General features: G+C 35.4%; 1 protein-coding gene across 3 annotated transcripts; it reads left to right on the plus strand.

Moving 5' to 3' along the window:
- Positions 1-1022: 1022 nt before the first annotated feature.
- Positions 1023-17455, plus strand: LOC142355725 (uncharacterized). Of its 3 annotated transcripts, none has more exons than XM_075407803.1 (3): positions 1023-1194; positions 11535-11940; positions 17137-17455. In XM_075407803.1, exons 1-3 carry the CDS (start codon positions 1180-1182, stop codon positions 17310-17312), a joined length of 597 nt encoding a protein of 198 aa, XP_075263918.1. In that variant the 5' UTR covers positions 1023-1179; the 3' UTR covers positions 17313-17455. The 3 variants fall into 3 exon arrangements, with proteins under 3 accessions (XP_075263918.1, XP_075263916.1, XP_075263915.1); XM_075407801.1 differs by lacking the exon at positions 1023-1194 and adding an exon at positions 1355-1461; XM_075407800.1 differs by lacking the exon at positions 1023-1194 and adding an exon at positions 11079-11250.
- Positions 17456-27565: the final 10110 nt, after the last annotated feature.

Here is a 27565-nt window from a genome sequence, read left to right on the forward strand (position 1 = left end):
ATGTACGGAAGTTAAAGGAAAGAAGAGAAAAAATTTTTCGAAAAAGTCAAAATAACATTTCAAAAACTCAGGAGTCGTTTCTGCGACACTACATCACCACATCTTGATTACAGAAAAGAAAAAAAGTAAAGAAAAGACAAGTAAAAAAGAAAAATAACGTTTTTAATCCCGTATTAATTTGGAGGGTTGGAACGAAAAACAGTCAAAGCAACTACGGAACATAAACAAATCAATTCAGCTAAAGTTCAAGTTTCAATTTGGGGGTGTCATAGATCACTGTGAGAATTTATCAGAAAAAAAAAACTACTTATTATCAATCATTTTTTTCAGAAAATGCCATCGAATGGCTGTAATGATCTTTTTGCTTCATTAATTTGATATTGAAGTATCCATAGTTTTAGTAACCAGAATGTTACACAAAATTGTGTCTTTTTTTTGGATTAAATTAGAAAATAAGATGCTATTACGTATTCTTTAAAGAAAAACAAAATTTAGAGCAAATTTCTTTAGAACAATCCTGATCACTAATAATTCGATGCTATTAGTGCAGCAAAGCGGCCGAATAATTGACCACTAATACTCGAAACACTTTTCAGAGAACTTGAATGGTCACTGACCTGACAAAATTTTAAATTGAAAAAAAATTGAGCTGGAATTCTGCTGAAAAATTTATATTTTGTACATCTGAAACAAACGTTTGAGATATATAACTAAAATTGATCAAACACAAGGTCCAAAAATAGCCAAAAAACCTCTTTTATTTTATTTTGGTTGCTCTTCTGTTTTACTCTTTTTATATTTAGTTTTAGAATCAATAACTTTGAAAGGTCTTTCTCATTTGCAGACGACTTTGAAACGACGTTTGCCTCTCAAAATTGGATAGTTTTGTTATGGTTATTTTTTGTTGTTTTATGAGCGAACTTTTATATTCAACTTAAGAACATGTGAATTTTTATATTTTCATTAAACAGAGGCTAAAATATTAAACTTTTCTATGTGTTATCAAAATCTGTCATGCTATTTATATCGTTATTGATGTTTTTACGACTTATTTATTTTGGTTAATAAACCAACCGTTGGTTACATAGTTATTGTGCTCAAGAACAAATATGTGTGTCTATCAGAGTCTTTTTTATCAAAACTGTTTGTGCGACAGGAGAGAAAGTATGACGGTATAACATGTCGACAGTATCGGTAAGTTGTCGATCATTATTAAAGATAATTTGCAAGATTAAATTTGTGAGTACAAATTTAGCAAAATTATATGTTAAGCTCATTGATCAAAAATTCTTTTCTTATATTTTTTAGAAAGAAAAATTTTTTCTCCGAAGTAAAAGTGGCATTCAGCAGTAACAACCGATAATAAATTCTTTTTTGTAATTCATAATAGTGCTTTTGAAAAATTTGAACAAACAGCGCTTGAAAAACAACTTTTAAATCATGAATATATTGTGCTTAAACGTGAGTATGTTCACTTTGTAATTTTTCGGACCTCATCACAAGAAGAAAATTATCACCATATAAGGTACTTGTCCTTAAAACTTAGATTTGTCGCACCCATTAAATCTTCACCAGTTAACATAGTCTTTCATTATAAATACATGGGGGAGGAACTATATGGTCAACTGGGTTTTTCTTTTCAGTCAATTTTAGCCGATTGATATATTCATCGTAGAGGGTTGTGTGTGGTATCATTATAATGCCCGTACAGCGTAAAATATAGAATTAATTTTTTTGTATTTCGTTTTTTCCAGGCAGTTATCGGGGTTTAAAAATTGGTGAAAACTTGAATGGTATCCATTGTTTTTGTTGACGTTTCCCGGAACTTTTTTCAGAAAACTTTTCTCATATATAAAATAGATTGAAGCAGTTACAACCGATAATAAACTCAATTTTGTGTTTTGTAGTGGTGCTTTTAACAATAACATTATTATTATATTGTGCTTAAACGTAAGTACGTTAAATTTTCATTTTTTGGACCCCATAATAAGAAAACAATAATCTCCATTTGTGGTACTTTTCCCTTAAAACTATGATTGGTTGCACTCTTTATAGTTTTACCAGTTAAAGCAGTCTTTCCTTGTGTTAAATTTACCGAATAAATAAACGCATCTCTATTTCATCTTAAATAAAAAGAGGGCACTACCTAAACTTTAACCTAAACATAACTTAATTTTGAGTCAAAAACTCGGTTGAATTTATCTTTTATCTTAACCAATAGATTAATTTAACCTTAAGCCCAAATTTTAATGATAAAGTAAAAGTTAAGGCCCTGCCCTGAAACTTTTTTTTAAATAGCGACCTTCAGGTTAATTTCAGATTTTCAGGTGTGTAGGGGCAAAATTAAGTAAAGGTAAGACAAAATTATCTTAACGTTTCCGGAAATTAAGAAGCTCCTCCGAAAACATATGTGAACTTATGCGCTTTCAGTTTAAGTTGCCTTGTTTTGGTGTATTTGGAGACATAAACATTTGGGCAATATAATATAATACAATTTATGTACAACCAGAGGTGAAAAAAGCTATATACACAGTTATATACACAGTAAGAGAAGTTTTAGTTTAAAAAATTGAGTTTGAGAAGTTCCGATTAAGATTTAAAGTTCTATATAACTGTAGTAGAAGACTTCCTCTGCCTCGGATGCACTCAGCCATTTCAAGTACCATGGAGGACTTCTGCTGGCTGAACTTGACGTATACAAACGCTATTGGATCGTTTTCTTGGCTAGTCTCGTGGAAATTGTTTAAAATGAGTGTGATAGTTTCTTCAGAAAAGTATGATAAATTACAACAACAAAAAATAAATTAAAATTGAATGGGAAAGCTTTAAATGCTCGATGGGCGTGGGTGGGATTCGAACCCACGCGTCTTGATGTTCTGTTTCTTCGAGGTGATAGTTCACTGCACTAAGTTGACTTATTTTTCTGCAAGATTTTCGTTTCAAAGCTTTTTTCTTTCAATGTTTAAGTCGTTGCAAGTTTAAAACGGAGATCGACAAACTGACTTGAACGGTTTCGAACCGAAGCTCCCAGTTGTGCTGTTTTTTTAGCGGTCCATGCTAAGTGTCAAGTATGATGTTGAAAAAATTCAGCTTCCATTCAAATATGTTGCTGTCCGCTCGATTCAATTATAGATAGGGCTTAGATTGGTGTCCCTGATTTCAAATAGTCCTGCTTCGTTGTCGAGAAAGAAAAGATTGAGGAGGAAAAAAAAGAACGATTATGATTAATGAAGAGAGGGAGAAACAGAATAAACAAAAGCGTTGTTTCTGACTGGAAAAACGCATTAACATAAAGGTAACAGAATTAAGAATTTGATCAATAAAAGTGCTACGCTAACCTAAATCATAAAACCACTGAAACCAAACCACGCGCAGCACAAGAGTTATTGTTTTTGTTTAATCTCAAAGACGTTTTCCTTTTAAATCAGTGGAGTGTTGAGTGAAAAAGTAAAATAGTTTTCAATAAAGTAGAAATGAGAGGCTTCGAAAGAAGGCGTAAGTGTTGGTCAGTAACTAAGCATATTGATGACAGCTGTGATCTGTTCAGCCCCGAATTGACTAGGCGAGCGACTGGCCAAACAGATGAAGACATTTGAATGAGATGGTCAGAGAATGGCAAAGACTGAGTTGTATTTGGCCCCGAATTGACTAAGCGAGCGGCTGGCCGAATACATTTAACACGTCTGATGGTTCTGTTGTTTTTCATATTGTTAATATAGCGGGAAAAAATTAATTATAATAAGGAAAATTGGAGGCAACTGAGCTGGATTCGAACCCGGGTCGGAGAAAAGAAAGGTTCATTCTTTCGTTGATAATCCACGCGCTGTTGGTAACTGCGCCACTTTCCTCTTTTTCAAGACGTTAAAATTGTGATGCAGTTTATTGGATGGAGGAAACGCCTCAAGAAAATAAATGTAAAGTTGCTGGAGTTGGACTCGAACCGTAGTAGTGTTTACATCATTAATCCTTTTTTGTGCTCTTCGCAACTGTGCCACTCGACAGCTACTTTTGGTTATCCGACTGCCAGTTTTTCATTTGCACTATCTGTAGATTTGTTTTCCTGTTTATTGTTGTATTTTTCCCCTGTTTCCTTAGTTTTCCTCTCTTAGTTTTTGTTTTTCTTTAGTCATTGATCCCATTTCTGTTGTTTTAAAGATGAAGATCTCTTATATTGAATTTCCCAGATTAAACTGGGATTGATCCTCCTTTTGATTAGTCGGTCACTATTCTGAGCAGTCATCTTAGCCACTAGTCTATTGTGTATGGGGCCGTGAAATTTAGTAATTTAGATGATCAAGAGGGCTTTTGCAAGAGTTGAGCGGGCACTGTCGTTTCTTATATATCAGCTCTGATACAGACAGTATGTTGTTTTTGATTGCCCTTTGAATATACCTGTTGGCCAGTTCAACCTGCATTTCTCTGACTGGCTTCTTGTTTGCCTCTTCGTGGAGGTTTTGAGTCTGATACCATCTTGGTTTTCGAAGGCAAATTCGTAGGGCTCGGTTTTGAACGTTTTGTATTTTATTGATAAGGGCATGCGATTGATCCAGCCAGCAAGCATTTGAGTACAGAAAGAGTGGTCTGATCCAAGATTTGTAAAAACCAAAATTAGGCTTTCTTCGTTAACGTTTAGGTTACTAAGCTTCCAGAGTTGAAATAGCCTGCTGTTCGCTCTTCGTATTAAATCTTTGCAATGTTCATTCCATTTGAGGTTTGGAGTAAGAATGATACCCAAGAATTTTATCGATTGTGTCTTCTGAATGGTAATTCCTTTAATGTTGAGCTCTAGAGAAGATTCTTTCTTTGAGGGGTTTTTAAAGATCAGGTAATGAGTTTTATTTGGGTTAATTTTGATTTTCAATGAGCCGCACCAATTAATTAGACTATTCAGTGATGATTGGAGATGTTTTTCGATTAATTTCGGGGATTGTGACCTATAGTAGAGGGCAAAGTCGTCAGCGAACTGTGAGATCTGGGCTTTTATTTGCGGCAAACCACTGACGTAAATGAGAAAGAGAATGGGAGCAATTACGCTCCCTTGAAGTACTCCAGCTGTCGGGCTGAAACTATCACTGACAGTGGAGTTTATCTTCACAAAGACATTCCTTTGCGACAAGAATGAATTCATCCATCTTATGACCGAATTCTTTAGCCCTATCGAGTTTAATTTGTGCACGAGTCCTAGGCACCATACAGCATCGAACGCTTTTTCGACATCCAAGCAAACGAAACCAACCATTTCGGACCACTGAAAGGCTTCACTGACGTGCTGAGTGAGATAAATGAGGTTGTCTGTTGTGCAGCGGTGTTTCCTGTAAGCACTCTGAGTCTCGCTGAATATATTTTGGCTTTCAAAATATTCCATAACAATATTTTTTACAACAGTTTCACATATTTTGGCTATGCAGTTTGTAAGACTAATGGGTCGGTAGTTTTCAGCCTTCGATCGGTCTTTGTCTTGTTCTGGTATCATTTTTATCTGGGATTCTTTCCAGTTAAATGGAACAAAGGAGTTGTTTATGGAGCTAGATATGAGGAGACAGGCAAGGGCTTTAACATTCTTGGGTAATTCTTCAAGGATTTTGTAGCAGATTTTGTCCGGCCCAGGGCATGTTTTTCTCGTCTCTTTCAAGATTTCATCAAATTCTTTTGTGGTAACCACAATGCCCAGTTGTTCAGTATGTTCATTTGTATTTATTATTGCTTCTGTTTCATTTTCAATATTGTCGCAGAGTTCAGAAATTATTGATGAGTCCGTTTCGTGATTTTTCATTGTGTCCTTTAGCAGCTGTTTAAACATTTCACTTTTCTCCTTGTCGGTGACCGCCACACAACCTTTATAGAATAAATTTGGGTATTCTGCTGTTTTTTGTTTGGGCTCGTTTTTATTAGTTAGTTCTTTTATTGCTTTCCAGAAGCCTTTGCTACCCTTATCACATGAACTTTCCAAGACGTTTGCTCTTTTTCTGTCTTCTGATCGCATCATTGATCGTTTAATTTCTTTCTGTAGGTAATTTATCTCCGTTCTTAAAGAGGTATAGTGATCGCCAACTGCTATTTTGAGCTCTCTTCGCCTTTTTCTCCTCATTTTAATCAGTTTTTGCGTCTCAACACTGTAGGGGAGCTCTTTCTTTTTAATGCAGGAGTCTTCCAGAGATTTGTGTATTAACTCAATTAAACTGGTGCTAAATTTATTTAATTCATTCTTTTTTGGATACTTCACAGGCCAGAGATTTGATGATCTGTGTAATTTTCTTGCATGTTCTCTAAATTTTCTGTAGTTGATTTTTGATTTTAATTGAAAAACTTCCCCTTTTCTCAGGTTCAGGGTCGTAATTGTAACTTTGTGATCGCTGCCTAAATCTTCTGATACTTGAAAGTTGTTAAAATGCGCAAAAAGTGAATTATCGCAAAAGTACAGATCTAACATATTTTTGCATTTTCCATCAAACGACTGATAGGTGTGATAACCGTTGTTCAGCAGTTTAAAAGTGCCCTCGTCAATAATATATAGGAGTTTTTCCCCATTTTCAGAATCGTAGGAGCAGTTTAGTTCATGGTGGGGAGCATTGAAGTCGCCACATATGAAGACATTTTTCAACTTTCCTGAAAATATTTTATCGGTCGAGAGTAGCTTTCCAGGGGAATTGTAAGCATTTATTATCCAAAAATTATCGAAAGAGGGCAACTTAAGGCAAATTTTAAGTATTTCTAGTGTTCTTCCATTGCTATCAGTTTCTTTTTCTACTGGTTTTATTCTTTTGATAACAATGCTGTTCTTCACTAAGATAGCAGAGCCATGATGACCGTTGTTGAAGGTTTCCGATGCAACAATGTAGTTGTTGAGGGAGGTTGTTTTTTTCCAGTTCTTAACTTCATTTACACAAATTACATCTATTTCTTCTTCTGTTGAAAACAAAATCAGATCACTTATTTTGTTGTTTAGTCCGCGACAGTTCCATTGCAAAATCTTGAGCTTATCCATTTTGCGAAAAGTTTTGGCTGTTTGGTAAATTGTTTGTTTGAATTGAAATAACAGGAGTTGTATTTGCGCTTTTTATGCTGTCATGTATTCTCTGGCCATCAATTTTTTCATTGAAGATACGTGAGGCGCTGTTAGAGACAATATTTATTATGTCACTGTAGGACATAGTGTTAAGAACTGTTCGTATCTTGCTCAGGAGTTCAGCTACTAGAACAGCAATTTTTTCAGTTGATGGCGTTAGGTCAGTCTTTGCTTGAGAGCTCTGTTTATTAGTTACGGCTGAGAATTTGTTCTCATTTATCTTTTTTGAGGCCTCTGTTAACTTATGCTGATATGCTGGACAGCCTCGATAAACTGTAGCATGAGCACCACCACAGTTTGAGCATTTGGCATTTTCTTTTGCAACATTGCATTCTTTTACACTATGATCTTGCGAACAGCGAAGACATCGAATTGCATTAGTGCAATCCCTTGCTGAGTGGCCAAATTTCTGGCATTTGAAACATGTGGTGGTTCGCGGCTTGCTTCACATCGGTATAGCTGCCAGCCTATTTTGACGCCATGTTTTTGAGCTGCGTTGACTTGATTGTTGGATTCCGTGATCACGCGTATTAATTTTGTTGGCTGGCCCGTTGCTCGACTTTTTATTCGTGAAACTTTGGTGACGTTCATTGCGTTGTTATTTAATAGTTCTTCCTTTACCTCATCTTCAGTAATGCTGTGGTGAACATTTACAATGACGAAACTTGGTTTAGTTTTAGGCTTGGGAAGTGTATTCCTGGCGTTCACTTTGGCATTTGGAAAGGTCTGATTTAGGTTTAGTGACAGCATCAAGCATTCTCTTGAAGTGAGGTCCTCCGGCTGAATAAAGAAGTCGGTATTGTTCCTCAGTTCTCTTATTTGCTTGATCTTGACGGCTGGAAACTTCGACCTGATTGCTTTTGCAAACTGAATTTGTGATGGTCTTGGGTCAATTGAAACAATCATTGGTCTTACGTTGTTGATGGGAGTTGGCACTTTTCTGAAGCGTTTTCTTTTATTCCTTACTTCAGTAAAATCGCTTTCGTCTTGCGTTGATTCTTCTGCCGTCATTCTGGCTTCAGATAAAAGCCTTTCAATTTGGCTCATTTTAAAACTCAGCCTCAAAGAGGCTCTGACTTCTCGAAAAATTTTCTAATAAGACTTCTTAATAAGATGGGGGATAAAACTGAGCAAAAAGTAAAGACTTTTGAGCTGAAGACTTTTGAAGGTGAGAATAAAACTGGAAGAAAAGTGAAAGAAAAGTCGGGATTAAGAAGAAAAGTCAGGATTTTAAATCTTAAGCAAGTTACAAAGCTAAAGCTAAGGAGGAAAGGGATTTAAAGGAAATTTTGAAAAGTAAAATTAGGAGAAAAAGGTAAAAGAAAAAGCCAGGATTTTAAATCTTAGTGAAAAAGCAGCTTTTAGTGAAAAATCTCTTTTTATAAAAGACTCACTCCCAAAGGACTTTCCTGCACAAAGTGGAGTACTTGCTTGTGGCTTTCCTATCACACTTTGAGGTACTGATCCGAAAGTGACATTAATAGCGTTTTGATCATCATGCGCAACATTAGGCTAAACATTTGGAGACATAAACATTTGGACAAAAACTAGAGGTAATTCAAATTTTCTGCTTCGGTTATGTCAGACTTTTCATGCCACCGTAAATTTGTCTGTAGAATTCTTGTAATGTTTTCGAACAGCCATGCAAACCCATGTACTGAGCCACCGAAAAACTTGACGCGTTTTCCAATGTTCCCTTAAGATCGCTGAGATAAACCTGAAAAACATTTATTATAAATTGTTTAGCGGGTTACCATCTGCAAAGCTAAGCAAAGACGAAATTTGATATAAAACTCGAGCAATGTTCGGAGTGAAAATCTTGATAAACTAAACGCTTGAGTTTTCAAAAAATATTAGTCATTTGTTCCGTACATGATTGTCTTGTTTTGTTGTTAGTACAATTACAACCCAGTTGATGTCAAAAAAACCTGCAAGAATGTGTTAAGTGTTAATCCGCAAACTCAATTTAAACTGATATATGATCAAAAATTTCAAACATTTATTTATAGATTTCGATGATTAATTAGAATCGACGAAACGGAACATTGTCATTTTGAAACAGTGTAGTCATTATTTGAGGCTTTACGAGTGGAAGCACCAGCTTTCTTACTTCAGAAAGGTTATGAAAATAGATTTTTTAGTTTTACGGGTTCGAGATTTTTTTCACTAATTGAAAATTTATTGCATTATCATAACCACTTCTATTGGCCATATTTTTTTTCAAGTTTTAAGTTTTACCTTTGGCATATATTATCTGCGTTTGCTGCAAATTAAAATGGTTTGGGTTTGCTATTTAACCAGAAGTATCTCTTCTAGGATTTGTAAAATTGGGACACATTTTTGCTTAACAACTTTTCAATCGCGTTGGAGGTTCCATTTTAATACCTTTTTCCCAAATTAGTGTCATGTTGTTATTGGTTTAGTTGTACATTCATCTGATTAAGCTTTGCAAAATTCCATCCACCAAAATAGTACGCAGAGAAGCAATCAGTAATTTTACTTTCTCTGTTCAATTTGGTCAATTAATCTGTCCACTAATTAAAATGCCAAAATGTCTTCAAATTATATGTTTTGTTCGGGCAATATTGTTTTAATAATTTTTTGAAGCGTTTGTGGCATTAGTTTGGCTGATATTATCACAAAAGTAAGTAGAATTTAAGAGATAATGCTCTTGCACATATATTATTTTTTGCATTTTGCCAGGCATAAATTTATTTTTAAAAAAGAAAAAAATTGACAAAATTTAATACTCGAGCTCAGCCACTGGTACGCATTTCTTCTTAATCAGTTTTTTGTAGGTTGGTATCTGATGAACCAGGTAGGCGTTTTATCAGAGCAGCCAAATCATACTTGCTTATTGATGTTTTCAATTGTGGAAATACAATTTTTTTTAAATTGTTGCAAAATTAGATGTCACTTTGTTTTGCAGCTATGCTCAAGAAATTTTTTGATGATATTCGCACAATTCTTTTCAACATGATCAATTTTTTTCGCATAAGCTCATATATACTTCGTGATTTAAATCGTGGCCGAACATCTAACTTGCACGTTTGATGCTCTGAAAATTGTTTGCTTCGTTCCAAGATTTTATGGAAAAACAAGGGATAAAAAAGAATCAAAAAGGTCAAAACATAATTCTGTTTTTGATACTGTTGGAATAAGATGAAGCGTAAAATTTTTATCAACGAAAATCTTCAACAAAAGTTCTGTTATCAATTACGGTATATTGGTTATTTTGAAGAACCACGAAAATACTTTGCATCATAAAATCAAATAGCTTTCGATGCAATTCACCGGAATGGATATCTGGAAATTATTGGAGTGGTTGATTTTGGCTAATGATATTAACAATCTCTGCGGTTTGATGAATTAAAGTTTAGTTTACTATAAATATCGAACAATAATTTACATTTTTTGCAGAGAAAATGTTTGTCAAATCTTAAGCAGTAAATCTTGAGCCATGCGTTCACAGAATTAGCTTACCAAAAGATTCGGTAAGTTATATCGGTGAGTTAGATCAAGTTATCAACCAAAACCATTGGCAAAAATTGATCTGTTTAATCGACCATTTTTTTATCAGCTTTCTCAAGAAATAATTTAACCATTGTTGAATATGAGCGTAAACGTAAATTTTATTGATATCTAAAACTAGTAAAACTCAAGGTTTATTAGCTCAAGTTGAACTGAGGCTAAATATTTAACTTTTGCTCTGTTATCGATCTGTAATAACTAATTGTGATTGTTTAAATGATCATTTTTCTATTATTTATACTTCTTGTTAAATCAGCCGTTTGTTATGATTATTAACTTAATGCTCTAGTACAAAATTGTGAACTAAACCAAAACTTTTGACCATTAAAACTATTGAAGATTGAAAAAATATGAATAAAATGACTGCATTGTCGGTTAGTACTCAATTTTTGCCAGAACAATGAAAATTTTGCAAGATAAAACTTGTTTAAAATAAAGTTAACATTTCACTTATAAGTTTAAATAAGCCGTTGGTAATTTTTTTCATTAATATCAAGTGTAATTTTTTGTAATACGAATAGATTCGCTTATTTATATTTATTTATAACACGTTTTTAACTTCTGTTGCAATAATGTCGCATAGTCTTTTGTGAGCTGTCAGCCGATGAGATTGATCAGGCATTGTTTAAAACATGAAGTCTCTTTGTTTCAATGTGAGTTGAAAAAAAATCATTTTTTGGTCTTTATTGATTGTAACCAAATCCTTCGACCATTCACTTAAGTGCAATCAAGCTGAAAACTTGTCACAGGAACCCACCCACCCTTACAGTTGGTCCCAATGCGAATTTTTCCATGACGGACTTTTCAACATACATAACCTATTTCTCAGGCCGCTTTAGGATCTATAATTGCATTGCAATTCTAAGCTTCCTAAAATTTTTTTGTTCAATCAATTTCTTGAAAAAATATTAATAGCTGCTAGCCTATTTTCTTTCAGAATATTCAGCTTCTAACAGTAGCAGTAAAACGTGCTCGCGGTCACAATTGTGAGAACAGCGATGAAATTCAATTTGTCAAAGAGAGGGTCAAAACCATTTTCAAACAGAACCCTTGTCTGCCAATTGCAACGTTCGATTGCGTGAACAACCTGGTCATACCAGATGCGAGTGCAGTATGCTTTTATGTTCACGTGACCGACGTTCATTCACGTTCCGGCTTCCTAATTCACCTTCGGCTCTACGGGACTTCGAAATTTACAGCTCTATTGTTCGATTCGGAAGGAAATATGACACAGAAGGGGTCAGAAACTCAAACATCATTGGGAGTTGATTTGGTTTGGAATTTTTGCCCTGCGAGAAGTGAGATTCAGGCATCTGAAAATTGCAGACGAAACCTGGCAGCCGGTAAGTTTGATCTTTTCCAGTGCTGCCCGTAATACGTTTTCACTCCACATTTCATTACTCAATACTTCATCATTATTTATGAATACAAGGAGGCTCGGTAATGTGCGTTTGCATATAAAGTTCCGAGTCGGCTCATCCACATGAGAACGGATAGAAAACCTCAAAAAATCAAAAAACTTGCGTGTAAACTAAAACATTGCCTCCAACGCAAATACTTCAGTGGAAAGAAAAATACCGCATCAGATTGATGAGATCTGTCATTGTTAAGAAAGCGAGGCAAGACGAACAACAAAATCAAACAACAACAACAAACATTAATTACATTCAAAACTTTATGCCCAACTTTTTTAAAAAAAATATATTAACAAAGTCACGATAGCGTCAGATAAAACTGAAACTGAGAAAATTAGCTTGTATTTCGCTAGAGAAGATATCGGACCAATCCATAATAAGGCTCGGTTATAATTAAAAAAAAGAAAAATAAAAAGCAAACTTAATAAATTCGCTGATATTTTACAAAGTATGGAAAAGTACAAAGTTCGTTTTTCCATAAAAACAAAGCATAGAAAAATGTTTAGTTTCAACTGAAATTATCCAAACGTTTTATTAAGACCGATGCCTATAGAGGAGGGCATTAGGACCTGTCTTTTTCCTATTTTTCTTGTGACAACAAAAGAACAACAAACAGAGACAACAAACAAAAATACAACTAAAACCTGTGCCGAAGCCTCCCTCGAATGTCAATAATGTAATATGTGACCTTTCATTACTGAAACTAGGTAACAAGTTGAACAAAATGCAAAAAAGTGTTAAAATTGAGAAATAATTTTGTGTTTTTCGAAAGCAATTGTATTCAAAGTCCCAAAAGACATCAGCTCCTCACGCAAATCAGAACATAAGCTCATCTAGTCCTTCATAAAAAGCCAGTGGGACCTGTAGTTTTCCAGGAAACTCCACACGACTAGAAGACAAAGTGAAAAAAAAAACAGTTAGAGACAAAACTGTAAAAAACTCAATTAAATACTTCGACAAAAAGGAGTCGAAGCCGTTAACACCATGATCTGTACCCTTAACGATTTTGATTTTTTCAATTTTGTTTTGTCATGAACGCCAGTAATGTGTTGTGCGATCTGTCAATAATGTCACAATGTGAAAAAACAGGGAAAAACGTGACAAATTATTTCTTTGCTGACACTAAACTAAGGTTGACCAAATTAAGTGAAAAAAAGTGGCGATGTTCAAAAAGACCTTGTTTAATTAAAAAAGAAATATTTTAAAATCCAGACGATCACAAGCTTTTTACCCTAAAAACCAGTAGAAAAAAAACACTCTAACTTACAACTGCTGGGGAAGCTAATTGGACTTATCATCAGTGAGCTTTGATTTGAATTGTTCTGTTCTTCAACTAACATACAAAAAAACATAGAGTTTTGAAAGGAGAGGAACACTGATTACAATCTAAGTTATTTTTGGATTGTAACAATCCAAGATTGCACCAAAACTAGACTTGCTATTCTTGTTTGTTGACTAAGAATACTTAATTGGTTTGAATGTTATAGATATAGATAATTTGATATTAAAAAACAATTGTTGCGCGTTTGATAATTAACGAGAAAAGTTTGCAAAAAAAGTCCAAATGATAATTCCCGAGCTCTGTCATTGGAAGTAAAGGTAAGACTAGCAGCTTTAAATTTTACATACATCGTGATATTTGTTTTCGGGAGTGTACTTCCGGCAGATTTGTTCGAAGTTGTCCAAAGAAGCTTATTTCGTGTACTTTTTTGAAGACAATTATTTTGAAATTTTTACCCAAAAATTCTGCCAAACAAATAAATCATAACAGTTAACAAAATTTCTTGGTCTTTGAAAATCAAATCACAAACACTATTGTTAGAAAATTTAACATTTTTCAAACAAATTGAACCAAAATTTTTGATGTAACTTCCTGAAAATGTGAATAGAAATGGCTCAAATCAGTCCAATTTTACCAAAAACTTAAACCTTGATAAATTGCTCTAGAAAATAATTTTCAATTTTTTTTAATTCCATATTCTCAGCTGGCTGGGCTTTTTAATGATACCACTCCTAAGTCCTGTATGATGAATATATCGATCAGTCAAAATTGCCTGAACAAAAAAACCCAGTTGAGTATATATTTCCTCCCCCACATGAGGGGTCGGAACAATAACGCGTATGCTTTATGAATAGAACACGTGGTGTTTGAGAGTTTTAAAGATATGGGTAGTTGTGGCTGTTTGGCACAATCGTAGAGAAAAGGAGTACCGTTTATCAGCATTTTCAACGCTCGGAACCAATATGCGGGTAGCAAAAAGGCTTCTAATTTTTCGGTCTCAACTCAGGTTAATAAGTTTAGATCGAAATTAAAAGCTCATGACCATATTGCTCATTACTACTACAGATGACTTTCTGCGTACATAAAGGTTCCAAACAATATAAAATTTAAACCTTACTTATCCATGTGGCCATCCTCAGTCGAGCTCGAGCACCATTAAATTATAGTTGTTAAGTCCCTTGCGAGCACTAATTAAACTCCTCAAGCAGTAAAAAAATTACGTACATTCCAACACATACAAGATTTTTCGGGAAATTCGACAGGGTACCTTTACAACTTTGTGCACTGGTGCAATTTTTGATAAAATGTTAGTTATTTGGTTTCAGTCTTAAGAATTTTGGTTTTGCGCGGATTTTTTTTAACAAACATAATTTACATCAAACAGTCCGTAAATTTTAACTTTTGGCGTGTATGTTGCCATTTTGCAGCTATTTCAAAAATAACACGAACTATGTTATCTTTTTAGGAAACTACTATCTTTTTAGGAAATAACCAGGCATTACCATTTTAATTATTTCAGTTTCTTTGGAGCAGTGTTTTAGATAATGAAATTTTTTAATCAAAACTGCAGCAAAAATTTGTTTTCGTGCAGTGATAAATAGTGGTCCGCTATCATTAAAAGCTGATTTAAAGTGGTTAGTAAAAGAAGAAAACCAAAACAGAAAAGGTCATTTCCTAAGAAACGAGAAATAGTGTCGGTTTCTGTAGGATTTCTCAAAAAAAAACCTGAAAAATTGAACAGAAGTCTTTCATAATTTTTGAAAGTTCATAGCAGTTTTTAAAAACCCAAAAAGTCTTGAGCTAAGAAAAGACAATGCATTGTCAGTGCAAATTCTCCGACATTGTTTACGCAAATTCAAGATTTACATGCTATGTGAAGTAGGAGATCTAAATTGGGTTAATGAAAAACGAGAATTCTTTGACCCCGATGTTTTTACAAGTTTTGTATCCTAATCTTCCTCAAAACTTTTTTTCAGGCTAATTTTCTGGATGTTAAATTTATTTCAGTAAAAATCAGTGAAATTTCAATACGATTAGAGCTTGAGTGTTAGCCCGTTTTCTTATTTGATAACTAAAAACTCGTGCGTTGTCACGCCACAATTTATCCGAAAATTGCCTAGAATTAAACAAACTGTTTCCAAAAATTTTTGATAAATGGTAATCTACCAAAAAAAAATCGACCAGTATTAAGTTTGCCAATCCCTAGAAGCTTAATTGGAAATCGAGAAGCTCCAAAAACAATTGTTAATCAAAAAGATTTTTTTTCCGATTTTTTTAATGAAATTTTTTAAACATTTTCATATGATTGAGATGCGGTTGATAAGTTATACCTTTTAAAGATAAAATTTATACCTTTACAATTTCACTAAGAGCTTTTAATTCTTGCTGCATCATTAGCTTCCTTTTTTCATATAAGGCTGTCGTCCCCTAGGTTCCTAAAACATTATTCTAAAACTTCTAAATTTTTTATATAACCGAAATGTTTAAAAACTTGCAATAAGTTTGTTTTTGTATCCCAAACCTAAATTTATTGCCCTGTTTGAATTTTTGTTTTTGAAGGGCGATTGGAATAAGAGCAAAAGATAAACTCTTTTTTACTGAAATTGAAATAATGAATCCGATAGTGTTCAGAATAAATTTATGTCATAAATAAGAGATATGTATCTACTTGTGATAAGGTTACGTATAAAAAAGATTATACCTTTCCTTATTTGTTGACCTTTTGAACTTCTATTAAGGGAGAAAGAAACGCTGTTCGAGCAATCTGTGAGCCTTCTCTGGTAGAGAGGAAATTTTGTTGCGCCTTACTTCAATAATCAGTTTTCAGCTGTAATGCAGTGTTTCAAATTATATTGATTTGGTCAACTCAGTAGATTTGTGTAATTTCAAAATGTTTTATTTCTTCCATCAGTTGTTCGTTTTCTTGTCTTAGTGTAGACAATTGTCTGTTCTCGGAAAAATTATTAGCTGCGATCGGTGTTTCGCTACGATTATGGTTCATTGTTACTTCTGTAATAAAGTAATTCACTTTTTTTTACCTTTGAACGGTTAGATAATATTTTGACTTCTAAAAGTAAAAAAAAATAAAAAAAAGGTTTCAAAGGTAATTTGTGGCGGTAATAAAGCCATGTCGAATAATGTCAACGATATCTCTGCGCCTACCAAGGACAGACTATTCCATTTGAGGAGAACGTTTTTAGCTGAAGCAGTACTTGGAATTAAACAAGATATGGTTTATCATGATCAAGCTCGTGACCTCGTTTTGTTTCTTGGAAGCAGTTTTTTTTCAGAAATTGAGTCTAAAACAATGCGTTGCACCCAAAAGTTTTGTGTTCTATTTCTCAATTTAAGCATTTATACTTGACGTCCGTTTGGTTAGATAGGTCTTCTCTTAATTTCCAATTAGGAGCTCTTAACTGGAAATAAAGAGAATTAAGTCAGGGGTCTAGGCCCCAGACTCAAGACATGTAATGGTGAGACCCTTATGAGTCGAGGACTGGGGTCTGCAGCGTTTTATGGTTTGGGCGAAATTTCGGACTCACCTTCTGTCTGGTTAGAAACTGAACTGGAACCGCATAAGCCTGGAACGGCAGATACCTCATCCGAGGGCTATGGGTCTGTTGCGAGGGCTATGCTTCAACATTAATTAACCTCTATTTAGCATTATTAGGGTGTAATTTCTATTCCACTCTTAACTATTGGAGACGAGCGTCTGTCTGAATGTACCCACAATTCTAATTGACGGGCATTCTGTGCTCTTTGATGTTAGTCCTTTAACGTAGGAGAACTAGAAATGGTAGTAACAACAATTTTAATCGGAAAATAAATGTTTCTGTTTTCAGGCAAGTATCTCTGTTGTGTGTTCGCAAATCTACAGCACCAGGACACCAACCACAACTTAGAAGTCTTACTCATATCAAATGTGACGTCATTGTCATACCAGCGCAACTTTTGTCAACAACGAGCGCGGAGATTATCTGAAATATCTGAACAACTTAAACGTAGCTGTGAAAAATAATGGGATTGAAAACTTTGCTTCAAACTTCAGTGACCCTCTTTTGGCGAAAGTGTTTTTATTCTATCACTTGAACCTGACCAATACATAATTGAATTGCTGTGATGCCTGCCTTAACTTAAAATTTAAATTTTATCCATATTTAACGCTATTTTGATTTATCGATCAATGCTATTTGTATTCACTCCTAATTACACCACCCCGCACTTAGGGGGTAAGTAATATTATTGTCCGTCAACTCCAACAAGATACACATTATCAGTTTTTCAACTTTGGCTAAAGTATGTTTGCAAGGGGTGCTTACAAATCACAAAAATTCGTATACTTATTTGATAGCAATATACTGCAACTTAATAGTTAACAATACATCGGCTCTTAGTCGTCAAAGAAGCGGTTATTGCAATTGCCATGCAAAAACCAGAACAACCATTCTGCTGCAAGAGCAGCCACCGTCTCTCTTCTGGCCCCTATTGTCCCCCATTTGAATGATAAACTCACAAGAATCTTGCAAACTTATCGATTTACCTCGCAAATTTCTTTATTTACTATTCCACCTAGCGAGGTTTCCAATTCACTTTTCAAGTCATCTTGCAAAAAAACTTGTAGGATGAACCAAGAGCTTCTGAAATTCTTGACAGCAAATCAAAAAAATATCCAAGAAACGTGCAAGCATCTGATGACTAAATTCAATTGCAAGTTTGCATCCGAGATTCCAGTTTTTGGTAGTTTTCCCATCGTTCGGGTAGTAGTTATTTTTCTCTTTGAAATGAAAATAAGGAAATCTCCCATCTCTTTTCTCTCGAAAGAAGGTTTCTGTTGCTAACTGAATTGCGTGTGTCATACATCATAAATTAATTTAGTGCAGTAAATTTATTATACGATGTACTTAATTTAATTTAGTGTACTCATTCCTGAAGGGCATGTGTATAAGTCAATGTTATTTCACATGCTAGTCTGTTATTCCCATCTCCCGTAGCGGGAAATTAATGTTCATATTTGTTGTGACCTCTGTAATACCAGTTGCCTTAATACTCACACTTTTAGTTTTGCACTTCGCGAACAGTTGCCTGATTTAACTTATTCTTCATTAACTGTCTTACTAATCAAGTAAAGTAGACAAGTAATTACCAAGCGATTTGCTAAGCGGATTCATTTAGAATTTCAGTAAAGTACTCGCCGCGCAAGTTAGGATACAAAACATAATCGTCACTCGCGACTCAAGATTAAGTACGCAATCTCATTTGCGTACGACATGGCGCAGTCAGCAACTCAGAAACGGACCCCACTCGGCATTGAGCCTTTTTGGGACAAACCTAGTGCAGATCCTCTGTTGAAATGGGAAAAGTGGCAGATGCAGGCCAAGTTAGCTCTTCTTGCGAAGGAAAATATTACACTAGACACTTTGTTGGAACCAAAAGCCGAAAGAGTACAACTACCACTTGAACCTATCTATGAGGATACGATAACAGGATCATCGGCACAATCGGAGAGGGAAAGATTGGCGAGGAACGCTCAATCAAAAATGAACTGGGAGAATCGGTGTCAGAGACAACTGGAGACAGGAGTAATGTGTGGAGATAAACAATGGGCACAGGCTGATCGAAAGACTGTGTCAATGCTATATCTCAGTTTGGGCACCGAAGGACGTCGAATTGTTTGTAGTAGAAACCCACACCTCAAGATGGACATTCTAACAACAGCAGAACTTTAGACAATCATTGAATCAGCATTTATTCGTCAGCGCAATATCACATTTGATAGTTACGTACTTCTCTCTAGAAAACAGACAAGAGGAGAGTCTATCGAACATTTCTTTGGAAGATTGAATGAACTTTCTGAAAGTTGTGAACTCGGGAGTCAAGAAGATACTCTTATTAGAGATTTATTTATTGGGATTTATTTATTTTAGATCCGGAAATCCAAAGGGAATTGCTGCGAGAAACCCTAGAACCAGCTCAAGCATTTCGTTTGGCCATAAATATGGAATTAGGTCAAAGAATTCAACTACAAATTACAAACTCGCAACCTGCTCCTCAGGTTAACGCAGTAACTTCCCAACGACCTTCTTGACCACCGATTCAACGGCCAACTACAACTAGTTTCACTCGACCACCAAATCAACTCTGCAGAAACTGTGGTTTAACTTGGTCAGCAAATCATAAAGTCAAGTGTATTGCGAGAGGCAAGACTTGCAATAACTGTGGTTTACAAAATCATTTTTCGCGAGTGTGCAGGAAACCGAAGTCATCATCAAATAAACCCATCCGATCTAATGTTAACTCTGTTGAAGAAACTTCAACTGATCAGACGGTAAATGCCACACAAAATATGAATTATAACCCACAATGCGAATCAGATTACGATAGCTCAGATGATAATATGGTCGCCAGCATCGCAAGTAACGCAATACAGATTGAACCAAAGAACACCATCTTGCAAATTGGTATTACCCAAGCAGGACTTTTCACTGATTCAGGCAGTGTATGCAGTATTTTACTCGAGTCTCTTGCTGCGGAAATAGTGGAAAATTCTTCCCTTGCTCGATGGTTGATGATAGCGCCTCCCCAGGAAATCAAAACATTTTCAAACGAACCCATAAACGTGAAGGGTATGATACAGGCACCAATTGCGAGCAATGGATGGCGACTTGAAGAAGCTGAATTTGTGGTGGTCCGTGACGGGCTAAAACCACTAGTCGGTAGAGATTTGTTTGACGCTCTCAGAATCTCAGTCACTCAAACCCCAAAATATTAAGGTAGTATGGTCAACACTATCACATCCCAATGTCCATTTAAAACACGAATTGCAGAACATTTTCCTCAACTTATTACACGTATTGGTAGCTCAAAAATACACATTGTTAAATCTAAATTCCACAGAAATTTTCAACCAAAACATCAAAAGGGCAGAAGAGTACCCATTAATTTACAAGAACGAGTAAATAATGAAATTAAAAAACTTCTTGAAGAAGGACAAATAGAAAAATTGAATAACTGTTCTGATCAATATTTTTTTCACCTATTGTAATCCCAGTTAAACGCGATCAAACAATAAAGTTGGCATTGGATTCCAAAACTCTTAATAAATCAATACACAAGAATAAATATCAGATGCCAAATATTGAAACACTTATGGATTCCATATCACAAATAATATCCATAAACTACAAAACAGAACCAGCGGATAAAATATACTTCTCTACTATAGATCTTAAATATGCATACAGCCAACTAAATCTTCACCCTGAAACTGCTAAACACTGTAATTTCATTATTGTAAGTGGTGACATGACAGGCACATATCGTTTCAAAACGGGATTTTATGGTCTTACTGACATGCCTGCCGAGTTTCAGAAGGCAATGGATTACACTTTGATTGGCCTCAAAAATACATTTTGTTTTCCAGACGACATCTTAATTGTAAGTAAAGGTTCTGAAGATGATCACCTACAACTTGTTTTTGATTGCCTTAAGAAACTGGACGCGGATAATCTCCAAATTAACCTTCCCAAATGCCATTTTGCGAAGCAAAACATTTCCTGGTTAGGATAAAATATAACTCAATTTGGGATATCACCACTCGAATCTAAAACATCCTCTATTATGTCATTACAACCACCTAATACACTTAAAAAATTACGTTCATTTCTCGGTTCAGTCCACTATATTAGTAAATTTATTCCCATTTTAGCTCAACTCTGCCATCCTTTAAGACCTTTTCTTCGTAAGTCAACTAAATACATTTGGACTGACGCTCATACTCTAAATTCTAATGCCATAAAAACTGCATAGCAAATCATACAGAAAACATTCACTATAACCCCCAACTCGAAACACGAATCAAATGTGATGCTTCTCGCTCCGGATTGGGAGCAGCACTAGAACACCTAACAGTTGATGGTTGGAAGCCGATCTCTTTTGCATCAAGATTTTCAAATAGTAGTGAAGAACGTTATGGTATTAACGAATTGGAACTTCTTGGGGTTGTATGGTCCATAGAATATTTTAAAAATTATTTGTATGGTAAAGAGTTTACTATTATCACTGATCATCGCGCATTACTTTCTATTTTAAAAGAACATCGATCAAATAAAAGTTACAATAGTAGGTTATCACGATGGGTTGATCGTCTTTTACCTTATCAGTTCTCAATAGAGCATCTGCCTGGCGCGAAGATGGGACTAGTTGATTACATCTCTCGAAATCCATATCAACCAGCAAAAAGTGTTTCAAAATTTGACGAGGAATTTTTAGTCGCAACATTATCAAGCATACACTCTGATGCGCAATTACTTCAACAAAAACACAACATTTTAGCTCATTCACTTAATAAATTATATATTGATATCGATGGTGAAAATAAAATTTCCACCACTAATACTGAACAAGTTTTGAATATAGATTATGTCAAACCAAATCCTCAAACAAAATTTAACGAATTATTTGCTCCGCGAAACAATAGTTTAAAATTATTCTCAAAACAAAATTCTAATTTTGACATAAAGTCCGCTCAGCGTGTACGCTTAACAAATGTTAGTTCAAATCTCGCGGCGCGAAAATACAACTCTAACGTAACCTCTCTTAAATCCAATAATCAGTATAGTAAACACGCCTCGCGCGTACACTCAACTCAAAATATTAAATCACTTGGGGATCAAAAGTATAACCCGATTTTTAATCCCACTAATAGTATTAATTGTACTAGTGCACATGATCAGCGAGTACATTCAAGTCAAAATGAATTAGTATTCGCACATACATATCCTACTTCAAAAGTAAACATTTCCAAATTAATTAATACCAATTCTGATCTCGCATCGCGAGTACGCTTTTCATTTAACGAATTAACACTCGCAAGGCATAATACTTTATTAAATACTCAAAAGATTAGATTGCATTCTTCAGATGCCTCTTTTGCAAAGCAAGTTACTAAATAACAAATTCATTCTAAATTTGCGTCACATAGTCTACCAATTACAATTAAACCTCTACAAATTACAATTAAACCTCTACAAATTAAACCTCTACAATTAAACCTCTACATTGAGTCTCAAATGCTTGTAGAAACAGGAAAACCGTCACTCGCTTACCAAAATAATCCTAAATTTGCTTCAATAAGTCATTCTCACTTGTCAATCAAAAATCAGTCTCAAATTCCTACCTTATTTAGTAATCCAAGCTCAAATACTTTAAATAACTCGCGTGCCCAATTAACAAACAACAAACAAGTGCTTTTTGCCCAAACTCAACCTGAAATTCAGTTGTCTTCCTCTTTGTCAATCAATTTAATTGAAAAAACTCAACTCTCATCAACAATGAGTCAACAAGCTTCATCTCTAAAGGGAAAATCCCTCTCATCCCGAACAACAAAAGCTTCGCCCCGCGTATCATTTACGGATAATGCAACAACAAGCACGCCATGCAGATCCTCATCTCACTCTAATCTCAGCACCCCACTCACGGATAGTCCTCAAGTGGTGTCCTTTGTGAAAGTGGTGGGCAAGGTGTTCAACAAAGGGCTAACAAGCAAGGATGCAGTTCTGAAGGAGGTTCGGGATTGCATAATCAGGGGAGATGAAGAACGATTAAAGGCCCTCAACCCGTATCTCCATAGTTATTGGCGGGACCTTCATGTGAATGGCGGATGTGTTTGCATGGACGAGAAGGTAGCCATACCGAACGCACTCAAAGATGCACTCATTGAAGATTTGCATGCGAGTCACCCAGGTAGCTGGGGGATGATATGTATGGCTCAGCACTGCTGGGGGCCATACGTGAATCGTGATGAGCTCGTCAAAGCAATAGAGTGCAAATCTTGCACTACTATCGTTAAAAATTTAAAATCTGTTATTCCCGCAAAACAATTTAAAGCACATACACCATGTATAGTTCCGAACCAAGAAATACAAATAGATTTCGCAGGCCCTATTAATAACGAAAAAGAACATGAAATATACATTTTAACATTATTGATAGATTTTCAAAATATCCTTCTGCAGAATTAGTTGATAATGCAAATTCATCGAATGTAATAAAGTTTTTAGATAATTATATACAAATTCATGGAGTTCCTCGTTCCTTAAGAATAGACCAAGCTCGTTGTCTTATAGGTAACCAAGTAAAAACTTTTTGTATGAAAAATAATATCACAATAATACCAGCTCCGGCGAATGACCATCGTGCAATAGGACTAGTTGAAAACCTATTGGTACTATTAAACAACGCTTAGCATGTATAAAAGAAGCAAATGATGAATTAAATTCGTTCACCATTAAATCAGCATTAAAATCAATTATATACCAGCTTCGCATATGTAAACATAAAACAACTAAGCTTTCGCCATTCGAATCTCACTTTGGGCGCAAAGCCAATACACCACTTAGTAACATAAGTACTCTACCAAAATCATCTGATCTAAGTTATGAAAAAAATTTGAATCATTATTTAGATGAACAAACAGTAACTCCTAATGAATTGTTGCCGGAGGACCACTGGGGTAACAGCCGTAGCGACGATGAAATCGAGCGCAACATGTGCAAGGCAACAAATGACGCTACCACACGCGAACGTCTAGCAACAGACAACGAATCCCGTTTCCTTCGCACCACAAAAGCGCATCGTCCACTACCTATAAAAGAAAACGCCGTACAGTTGAACATTGCTCGAAAGAAACATCTCCATAAAAGATCCAAGAAAAATCTTGATGGACTGTATGAGGTGTTGGCTCCAGGATCTGTGGTACAAAAGACCCATCAATATACTTCGGTCATTCGCGAACCATGGAAAGTGGAAGTAACAGTGCGCAATAGTGACCTTGCCAAATTTGGTACTCGGGAAGAAAGGAAAAAAATTAACAGAATATATTAACCGTCGAGGAACCCGCACGCATGAGAAGACAACTGAGGCTAAGATACTTAGCCACATAAAAGAGTCCACGTGCATACAAAAGGGAAATCGAAAGATGAAGCATCGCAAGCGAGAAACTGGAAGCGGTGTCTCATCAAATAAATCACATTGTCTACTTTACTTGATTAGTAAGACAGTTAATGAAGAAAAAGTTAAATTAGGCAACTGTTCGCGAAGTGCAAAACTAAAAGAGTGAGTGTTAAGGCAACTGGTATTACAGAAGTCAAAACAAATATGAACAAAAATTTCCCGCTACGGGAGATGGGAATAACAGACTAGCATGTGAAATAACATTGACTTATACACATGCCCTTCAGGAATGAGTACACTAAATTAAATTAAGTACATCGTATAATAAATATACTGCACTAAATTAATTTATTATGTATGACATTTCTCCCGCTTCAACGAAAATTAAAATTGCGTAAAATAAAAATTTAATAACAATATGAATAATATTAATACTTATTCAACGGTTAAATAGTATCAACAATATAGGTACTGGTTATCATAGCTAGTCATAAATAATAATGTATCAAATTTTAATTATTCAAAGTTTTCACAAGTCTTCTTCATCAATTATGAGCTCATTTGATGTACTGTGATCCGCTGGTCGTATACGAGGATCTGTTGGTGATACCTGTCCTATGATAGGCGATGGGAAGTGTCTACAATTGTTTGTACAACTGAAGGTTGTATCGATTCAATATCTCCTACGCGTCGTTTCCTGCAGGGTGGAGCAAAGTTCGGGGGGCACGAATTAGTAGATTCACCAGACGAGTCTTCTTTATCGTATCCATAGTATTTAGGACTTTTTCTAGACGGTTTTGTTGCTCTGATCGGCATTTGTTGTAATGCTGTTGCTGGAGCCGATGTAGATGGCAAGATTAATTCTGGTTGGTTATTTGTAGGAGGGGGTGCGATCAATACTTCTCCGAGTGCGAGCAATGCGGGTACGTATGCCCAAAATTCCGGAAAATTTCGCTCCCCAAGTTTTACCCGAAATTCCCGAGGCTGCTCCCGAACAGCAAATCATAACTGGAGAAGTATTGATCGCACCCCCTCCTACAAATAACCAACCAGAATTAATCTTGCCATCTACATCGGCTCCAGCAACAGCATTACAACAAATGCCGATCAGAGCAACAAAACGGACTAGAAAAAGTCCTAAATACTATGGATACGATAAAGAAGACTCGTCTGGTGAATCTACTAATTCGTGTCCCCCGAAAATTGCTCCACCCTGCAGGAAACGACGCGTAGGAGATATTGAATTGATACAACCTTCAGTTGTACAAACAATTGTAGACACAGCATCGCAGGTTGAACCCATAGATAATGACTTCCCATCGCCTATCATAGGACAGGTATCACCAACAGATCCTCGTATAGGACCAGTGGATCACAGTACATCAAATGAGCTCATAATTAATGAAGAAGACTTGTGAAAACTTTGAATAATTAAAACTTGATACGTTATTATTTATGACTAGCTATGATAACCAGTACCTATATTGTTGATACTATTTAACCGGTGAATAAGTAATAATATTATTCATATTGTTATTAAATTTTTATTTTACGCAATTTTTATTTTCATTGAAGCGGGAGAAATGTCATACATCATAAATTAGTTTAGTGCAGTACGTTTATTATACGATGTACTTAATTTAATTTAGTGTACTCATTCCTGAAGGGCATGTGTATAAGTCAATGTTATTTCACATGCTAGTCTGTTATTCCCATCTCCCGTAGCGGGAAATTAATGTTCATATTTGTTGTGACCTCTGTAATACCAGTTGCCTTAATACTCACACTTTTAGTTTTGCACTTCGCGAACAGTTGCCTGATTTAACTTATTCTTCATTAACTGTCTTACTAATCAAGTAAAGTAGACAAGTAATTACCAAGCGATTTGCTAAGCGGATTCATTTAGAATTTCAGTAAAGTACTCGCCGCGCAAGTTAGGATACAAAACATAATCGTCACTCGCGACTCAAGATTAAGTACGCAATCTCATTTGCGTACGACAGCGTGTAAGCGTAAATGAAAGGAGATTATTACCTGTGCGTCTGCAAAGATTGTTACAACTGGGATAGAGCCTAATGATTAGGATCTAAGTCACTGACGTACAGGTTGCGATTCGAACCTCGTTTGGAACAAATCTTTTTTAAACACATAATTAGAAACTAGAGGTCAACTAACTTGCATTTGTGATCTATTCCGACCTTCAAAAGGGCATCAAATTCGTTTGGCCGACAATCTTGCTAGTTATCTGATGCAGAAAATTTTGCTTACGTTTTTCTCTTATCAGTCACACTAGCCTTATTTGATTTTTCGAGTCTTTTACGTTGTTTGTCTTTTACGAAATTTGGATTTCCTGTATACTGAAACCAAAGAGACTTTTGCTTTATAGCCCCCCTCCCGAAAAATATAATCCCCTCCAATGAAACATTAGCTATAGCCTACAATTAAATTCACTATTTATGCTCACGATTGTTGGTAAAAAACTTTTGCTTTGTTCCAGTAGCGACTGTTGAAACTTTTCAATCGCCGTCCCGTCATTTTTTTATGGAACGGGTTAATTTTTTTCGAGAAACATGCTATCTGAACAAGAACTCCGCAAGATACGAATCAATCATATCCCTAATAGTGCCTTGCATTTTTCGTTTTTGAGTTTGCATCTCTCCGCATAAACTCAATGCTATTAGTGTGAGTGGTTGTAGTTTGATTGTGTGTCTCTAGCAGGAATTTCGATTTTCAACTTTTTCAGCTGAAGCTTTCTTTGCCCTGTTTGATTTGCGTTTCGAGAAATCACTCTTATCTAACTCAACACTGCAATCTTTTCCACTATTATATTCCGAATTGTCTATCATCAGCCATGTGCAAACCTCCCCCATATACATATTGAAAACTACACTGGTATTGTTGAAAATTCCAGCTGGTTTTTGTAATAAGTGATTGTGGCAACATCATTGCACCACGCATTCTTGAATAAGATTTTGTCAAGACCTATTCGAGATTCAGCAAGCCATGTTCTAGTTCTATTTTTGAAATCCACTCGGCATCCCCTGATTTTGAATCGCCATCTATACCGTCATGGCTGCCCAACAGCATCTCAAGCCCGTTAGCGCAATGCTTTAGCTGATGATATATCTCATACTCTTGCAAAAGAGCTTTTGTTTCCCATTTATGTTTGCAACTTCTACAATTTTTCATCAAGTTCATAGGAGCCATTTCGTATTTAACTCCGTAGCAGCTGAAATCCTATTGAGAGAATTCAATTAAAACAATTATAACGGGCAAGCTAATGTCAGCATCCACTGATTGCGGCTCACCTGTTTTTGAGGC

This window comes from Convolutriloba macropyga, unplaced genomic scaffold (genome assembly GCF_964194025.1).
Source record: "Convolutriloba macropyga unplaced genomic scaffold, txConMacr16.3 SCAFFOLD_650, whole genome shotgun sequence".
NCBI lineage: Eukaryota > Metazoa > Xenacoelomorpha > Acoela > Convolutidae > Convolutriloba > Convolutriloba macropyga.